General features: G+C 41.3%; 1 protein-coding gene across 1 annotated transcript; it reads left to right on the forward strand.

Moving 5' to 3' along the window:
* The first annotated feature begins 45 nt into the window (after positions 1-45).
* On the forward strand, positions 46-5,612 carry LOC144060074 (serotransferrin-like). Its single transcript, XM_077579223.1, has 18 exons — positions 46-159; positions 659-778; positions 1,084-1,235; positions 1,474-1,576; positions 1,695-1,886; positions 1,958-2,087; positions 2,272-2,327; positions 2,529-2,692; positions 2,792-2,945; positions 3,004-3,164; positions 3,504-3,600; positions 3,667-3,687; positions 3,823-3,987; positions 4,343-4,493; positions 4,794-4,861; positions 4,935-5,116; positions 5,193-5,385; positions 5,453-5,612. Exons 2-18 carry the CDS (start codon positions 724-726, stop codon positions 5,494-5,496), a joined length of 2,088 nt encoding a protein of 695 aa, XP_077435349.1. The 5' UTR covers positions 46-159; positions 659-723; the 3' UTR covers positions 5,497-5,612.
* The last annotated feature ends 2,368 nt before the right edge of the window (positions 5,613-7,980 follow it).

The raw sequence follows: 7,980 nt of genomic DNA on the forward strand, positions 1-7,980 counted from the left end.
AGCGCTATTACCTCTTTGGCAGACCAGCTGGTTGCAGCACCTGAGGTCAATCAGCACTCAGCTGGGCCAAGACATAAAAGGTGTGATGAGAAATCTGTGGTCCTCTCTTCTCTGCTCTTCACTTTGTGGCGCAAAGAAAAAGGCCACAAATTGAACAAAGTAGGTGTTGATGTCATTTTGCATGTATTACTGAAATGTTTATGTTTTTTTCTAAGATAGTTAGCAATTTAATTTGGCATTGAACCCTTAACCTTAAATTGATAGATTTATTCCAGTTATGCTAATATAGACATTGCTTGAATACTATCTGACTAAACTTTCAGCATTTACTTATTATTTTAAATTTCAGTATTTAACATTGCTGTCATCTGTTGGCAAATTGTAGTGGAAAATGCTCATTCTTGATGCTAAATGTTACATAAACAAAAAATGTTAAATCTGTGTTTTGGATGAGAATGTTCAGTTAGTTAAAATTTTAATTTAGCACTGTATATTTTAACTAATGCATCAAAGCTTACAAATGTGAAGGTGTGTTGTGGGGGCGGTGCACTTGATTAACACCAGCTTCCTTCCCCCTTCAAATTCCACATTCATTAAAAACACCCACCCAGCGGCAAAACCTGAGCAGACTGTCATTTATCGCTTCTGCTCCCTCCAGTTCATAGTGTGGCTATAAGAGGACTCTGACTGCAGCTCACTCTGCTGACCTGGAGACGGTCCACCATGAAGCATCTCTCGTCACCTCTGAGTCCGACGCTACTGCTGCTCAGCTACTTGGGTAAATGCCAGTATTTCACATTTATATTCACTAGCTTTTGTCCATGGCTGAGACTCTTCATTAAATGGCATATTAGCTCATAGCCACTAGTACATGGATGTTAATCAGGATATCAAAGTGCTCTAAAGGCTAAGCAAACACGAGTGGTTATTATTTAGTGCACAATTAAACCTTAGTAGTTTGCTGCAATAGTAGCCAACTAAAATGTTTCAAGGTCCATATTTGTAAACTGTCATCACTAGTATGCTTGCACCGCAATACTACTTTGCTTTTTGTACTAGTGTTTGTTTTTTGTTTTTTTGCAGTAGCTGTTGTGCTGTCGGCCACCACCGAGCACGTGAGGTGGTGTGTCATATCTGACAATGAGCACCAGAAGTGTTTGGACCTTGCCGTCAAGGCACCGGTCTTCACCTGTGTCAGGAAATTGGATTCTTTGGGATGCATCACTGCCATTCATGTGAGTTATTTATTTTTCCTTTCCCAAATGGATCTTAAACAGAATGGTCTACTGTGTTGAGCAAGATGCCGCAATCAAACGTTAGAGGTTGACTTTTCTTACTGTGCTTGCGAAAGGGCTGAGAGAGTACACAGTAAACTAAAGTTTCTTGCGTTTCAGCAAATTTGCTTAAATGCAGTAAGTTGTCAATACTGGCTTTTATGGAAGTGGCCAACGATGTAATTTTTTGTCTGGACAGGAGGGTACAGCAGACGCTATCACCTTGGATGGAGGAGACATCTACACCGCTGGACTGGAGAACTACAAACTCCATCCCATAATTGCTGAGGACTATGGTGCCAGTAAGTCAATCATTTAATAACGACAACATTTTAAGTCATGCTTCGGGTTTTTGTGGAATGCCTGAAAGCATATTGTAGCAGAGGAAAATTACATAAAATCATTCTTCAATCTGCTCAGATTCCGATAGCTGCTACTACGCAGTCGCTGTGGTTAAGAAGGACTCCGGGTTCGGCATCCGAGACCTGAAAGGGAAGCGATCTTGCCACACTGGCTTGGGAAAATCTGCCGGCTGGAACATCCCAATTGGAACTCTGCTTGAGTTGGGTGTGCTGAATTGGGGAGGCATTGAGGATGAAACTATTGAGGCCGGTGAGTGATGTCAGTGGTTGGACCTGATTTAAGCCACTTTGTATTTTGAAGCCCCCCTTTTTTGTGTGCAGCTGTGGGTAACTTCTTCTCCCAGAGCTGTGCCCCAGGAGCAGAAAAGGGTTCCAAACTGTGTGAAAGCTGCAAGGGAGACTGCTCACGTTCTCACAACGAACCTTACTATGACTACAGTGGCGCATTCCAGTAAGCACAGTGCCGCCCCACTCGACTTATTTTTAAATGCTGTTGGTTCAATGGAAATTTACAACCAAAAGGGTCCCAGGATTGACCCCCTGGGATCACTGAAAGCATAGCCACTTGGTCCGAGAAGTAGATGTTTCGAAGCAGCCATTTTTTTTTTTTTTTTAAAATGTATAACTCTTACTAGGTGCCTGGTCGAAAATGCTGGCGATGTGGCGTTTGTCAAGCATCTGACGGTACCAGGTGAGTTCCTTTTACATTTACTGCCTTGTGTTCAGTCACATTAAAGCCCTGAGTACCAAAAAATCTTTAGCATCACACCCCTGAACCCATTTTGGATCTACAGATGGGTTAAATAAAATGTTCTTGCCATGTGGCACAAGACGAACTGCACTGTTTGCTCAGCAGAAATAAAGTCAATGTGACTTTTTTTTTCTCTCACAGACAACATGAAGGCTGACTACGAGCTGCTTTGCATGGACAACACCAGCGCACCCATTGACAAGTACGAGGAATGCCACCTTGCCAGGGTACCCGCTCACGCCGTGGTCACCCGCCAAGACCCACAGCTGGCAGAGTGTATCTGGAATAACCTCACCACCGTGCAGGTAGGATGACCACTTGGTTTGAGAAATAAATGAGTTTGTTATAAGGGATTCCCCCATTAAAGTTGTTTACTTATTTAATTTAATTTTTTTTTTGAACAGGGATTTGACCTGTTCTCCTCTGAAGCGTACGCACCTGCCAAGAATCTGCTGTTCAAAGACTCGACTGAGAAGCTTGTCAGGTTGCCTGCAAACGTCAGCTCCTTCCTGTATCTGGGTGCCAGCTATTTGGGCATCGTGCGCTCCCTCAACAAAGGTAACAAACGCAATTAAACTCGGTTGAAAACTTTGAGGATTAAAAAACTTTTTTTCAGAGGTCACTGCAGCTGGATCAAACTCCATCACATGGTGTTCCGTGGGCATGAGCGAGACTCAGAAATGTAACGAATGGAGCGTCAAGGGCATGGTGGATGGCAAATACAAAATTCTGTGCCGGAGCGCACCTACTGTGGAAGAGTGCATGAAGATGATCATGGTAAAATGACAAATGGGTATACAATGTTTAAGGGTTTGCAAAACGTATGGTAGTTCCCTTGTAAAGTGTTTAAAAAAAAATTGCTAAACAATAATTGGGTGGACATATCTAATACAGAATGTAGTTTGACTTATCATAGCTTTTGCTAAATGAGCTCAAATTAGAATTGGTGATCAAAAACAATGTGCTAACCTCGCAACGTATAATGTTAGACCACAGAGTTAACTTTTAAGAATACTGGGTGGACATCGCCACAGTCGGCCGATATAACGGGACACAAGTTTGGTAGCCCATGCTTGAAATTGAAGTGTATTTCAGCCATTTTGTTTTTCACTTTAGAGCAAAGATGCAGATGCGTTGGCAGTGGATGGAGGAGAGGTGTACACCGCTGGGCAGTGCGGTTTGGTTCCAGCCATGGTGGAGCAGTATGATGAAGGTAAAAAGTGAAGTGTTTGGTAATTGTGGCTCGCAAGTAACAGTTTTACATTTTTTCTCTCCACAGAAAAGTGCAGTCAAGCTGGCGGTAAATCGATTTTTCTACTACAACAAAAACACAAGTTTGGAGTTTTGGTTGACTCTCACAACTTTGCAATGTGTCCTTTTTGTAAAGATTTTGTTAAATTTATTTATTTTTTATTAATAACCGTCGTGTATTTAGCCTCGGCATCCTCCTATTATGCCGTCGCTGTGGTGAAGAAGGGTTCTGGGGTGACTTGGGCAACGCTGAGGGGCAAGAGGTCATGCCACACAGGCTTTGGCAGGACCGCCGGCTGGAACATCCCCATGGGTAAAATCTACAAAGAGACAAAAGACTGCAACTTCAGTAAGTACAATGTAACAGCGTGACTAAATTGGAACTGGCATTTTTGGGGCAGGAAGTGTTGTAGACTGACACGGGTAACAAATGTGTATGGTCTAAACCATAGGTGTCACACTCCGGTCCTGGAGGGCCGCAGTCATGCAGGTTTTCGATAATTCTGTTCTCAAACACAGCTGATATATGATCAGCAAGCTCTACATAAACCTGATTAGAATCACCTTGTGTTGGTAGAGGGGAAACCTGCAGGACCGCAGTTTGACCCCCATGGTCTAAACTTTGTCAACAATTAAAACAGTTACAGCCTTACTGGTGTATAATTGGTCACACCCCGAGGTACACGTATGTGCTTTTTCCTCAGCCAACTTCTTCAGTAGTGGCTGCGCCCCCGGATCCCCGGCAGGTTCACCATTTTGCACTCAGTGTAGAGGCAGCGGCAAAACTGTGGATGACAAAGCAAAGTGCCAAGCAAGTTCAGAAGAGAAGTACTACGGCTACGCTGGGGCCTTTAGGTAAAGTTTCAACAGTGCAGCTCTAAAGAGTCGGTCTCTTATCTTTTGCTTTTGGCCTCATCAGGGCTTATTCAAAGTTTTCTATCCCACTTCTGTCAAATAAAGGCAAACGAGCTTTCACTTGCATGATTTAGGTTTCGATCGAAGATAGCATGCATTTTGAATGAGGGCACAAGTTGTAGTACCTGGCAAATGATTGGCAGCAGTACAAATTACTATTATACCATCTAGGAAAAACAAATTACAACTTGAAGCCTGAAATGCTGCATTATTATTGGATTAATTATCCCCTCTTTTCAGGTGTCTTGTTGAGAATGCTGGCGACGTGGCTTTCATTAAACATACAATCGTTGCAGAAAACAGTGACGGTAAATTGACGCCCCAAAAAAAATACCGCTATTCATGAGTATCCTGTCACATCATACTTGTGCTCCATTTTAGGAAAGGGTCCAGCATGGGCCGTTAATGTCTCGAGCAGCGACTACGAGCTGATTTGCCCCACCAAGGGTCCGGTGCCAATCACGGACTTTGAGTCTTGCCACCTGGGAGCCTCGCCAGCACATGCTGTGGTGACCCGTCCCGAAACCCACAAAACTGTTGTCACCGTTCTTCAGGAACAGCAGGTACAAAGTGCTCTTTTGCCTCATAATTGTCATGCAGAAGCTTAGTTTTCATTTACTATAAATCTTTCATTTCCAGACCCGATTCGGGAGAGGTGGCAGTGACCCCAGTTTTGCAATGTTTGAGTCGGCACCTGAGAAGAATCTCCTTTTCAAGGACTCCACAAAGTGTCTCCAGGTGGTGCCAAGCGGATGCAGTTATAAGACCTTCTTGGGACCAGATTACATGGATGCCATGACCTCACTGAGGCAGTGCACGGACTCCACACCAGGTTTGGGGCTTAAATGTCTGATCTTGTACCAGCAACACATCCACACTATCTAATTTGTCCTCCACAGATCTGGAGAAACTGTGCACTTCCCACACCTGTCAGAGCAACTAGATGGCTCCAACTACTACAAAATGCATATTGCTGTCACAGCAGCCACATTGGAATGAACAAAGCCTTCATGTACATTAACATGTACCTCATTTATTAAATAAAAGCATTTTCAATGACTTGGTCTGAATCTTACCAGCAAGTATTTTAATGTTGACCATTGAGATTTCAGAAAAATTCTTTATGACCTCGGTACTTCCGAGGCTGGTTTGGACCGGCATGTTTGCGCCCCTCATGTTTTAAAATACACATTACTCTTATAAGGAAATGTATGTGCAACAAACACACTACTTTATAAATGCAGGCTCAGCTGCTGTAAAGAAAGTCACCAGCCGCCACTTGCGAGGAGCACACGCTGGCGCCTGGCGGAGTGACTCTTATGTTGGCTTCATACAAACTTCAGAGCAATGCGTGAGCATTTATGCTTTGTCAGATTGTCACTTTGTGACCAATAAGCAGCATATTAACAAACACTAGCGCATGTACCGCACCATATTTTGAATTTTTGTTTGTTTTACATATACTGTTACATTACATACAATCTTGTTAAAATTTCAGTTACCAACTGTACTTTAATTATGGGAGGTAAAAAAAATTTTCACCGTATTTACTGTTTGATATTTTTTTTTACAGTGTACTTTGGGAACTTGAACTATGTTCATAAGGTTAAAATGGTGTTTCTAACTTGGGATGCTGAACATAAAATGATTGCTATAATCACACAAGTTAACCTTGCATAATTAAGTAGTTCAATTACTGAAATGTTCTCAACAGAATGTCAGATGATTGAAGGGTTGCTGGTTCTCATCCTGTTTAAAGTTGTGGGCCCTGAATCTATCGTCTATGAAAGATTGACTTTTTGAATGGAATTGCAGAAATTATTCAACGTTTTGAGGATTTTCGTAGTACGTTAATTTTTTTTTACTCTTGCCTAAATTTGCTTATTTTCCTCTGACAAGTTTTTTTTTTACTTTAAAGATTGTCTGACAAGATCATTCTGCTTATCACTGATTTGATCAAGTGGTCTTAGCCTTGAGTGTTAACAGCCAGTTTTAAAGGTGCATTGTGCTGTTTAAAAGGCTAATCAAGCTTTTCCTGCATCGTGCATGCTCCACCAATGCTTAGATGAGTACGAAGAGCCCTAACTTTTTTGCTCTGACTGCACCTATTAGCTTTTCTCTTTCCTTTATAGTGTGCGGACCCTGCACACTCCACAGTTTTTGGGGGGAGGGGAGGAGCAGAGTTTTTCTTACCTCATTTGAATCATGTCTTTGTCAACTGTGTCTGTCGCTTTAAGATCGTGCACCATGAACGAGCCTGACACCGATGCTGCTGTTACGCTTTGGGCCAGAGGTGGCAGTCGTGAGTAAAAAAGTGACAAAGCTGCACAAAGATCCTTTAAGTATTGTGAGGCTTAAAACAAACATTTTTGCACATTTTAAGATCACTAACCAACATCAAAGACCCTGAAATAAGATAAATGGAAAAAATACTAGTCTGAAAACAATCAAAAGCGCAATATAGCACTTTATTGTAAGCAGTTTTTCTTATTTCATTATTTACTAAGCTCATTTTCCTCTTTCCAGTACACATTGTACCAGCTCAGGAGTCTAGTGGTAGAGTGTCGACCCTCAGACTGAGAGGTTATGGGTTCAATCTCTGGTTTGGTTGTGCCAAATGCAATTATTAATGCAACTGTTATCTCCCTGCTTGACACTCAACTTAAAGTACAAAGAAAAAAGAACACACAAAAAATTTATTTACTTGAAATAAGGCCATTTCACCTTTAAAAACCAAGTGTTTATGTCTTATTTTCTGATTTAATTGACTCTTTTGTTGCTTAGAATAAGTGTATAAAGCTTATTTTAAGATTAATATTGATCGACACATTTTTCTTGTTACAAGAAATCGAAGTAAAATTATCTTACTGCACTGGCAGATCATTTCACTTGTTCATAGTAAATTTCCGCAAATAAATGTTTTTGCAGTGTGGCAACACAACTGTGCTGCTCTTCTATAATACTGTTAAAAAGAACTAGTGTTAAAAACATTTAGGATTTAAAAAGACAAATTTGCCAATTTTTGCCATCTGCCTTAACAACTCATGTTTTATCATGGAGCTTTTTTTCCCTGGTGTGGCAGCATCACTGTATAATTCTGGCCGCTACCTTCACTGGCTACCCGTGACACGGATTTTTCAAAACGGTTGAAACCATTTCTTCCCCCCAATTTTTTTCTGCAGATTTAATGATGTGCCGTTTTATGAAGTAAAGTTTTTTTTTTTAAACACATTGTGGAGCAAAAAAAAGTTGAGTTGATGTTTGTATAAAATGTAACATTATAAAGCGCTATGTTCTCATTCAAAATACATTGCAACATTGTTGTTGCTTTTGATTTATTAATTTTTTGAGACACTAGAACGGATTAATGGCGTCATGTCTATTCATTTTCAATCTTGCCTGCAGCCATCATGGTTCTCCTTCATTT

This window comes from Vanacampus margaritifer, chromosome 11 (genome assembly GCF_051991255.1).
Source record: "Vanacampus margaritifer isolate UIUO_Vmar chromosome 11, RoL_Vmar_1.0, whole genome shotgun sequence".
Classification (NCBI taxonomy): domain Eukaryota; kingdom Metazoa; phylum Chordata; class Actinopteri; order Syngnathiformes; family Syngnathidae; genus Vanacampus; species Vanacampus margaritifer.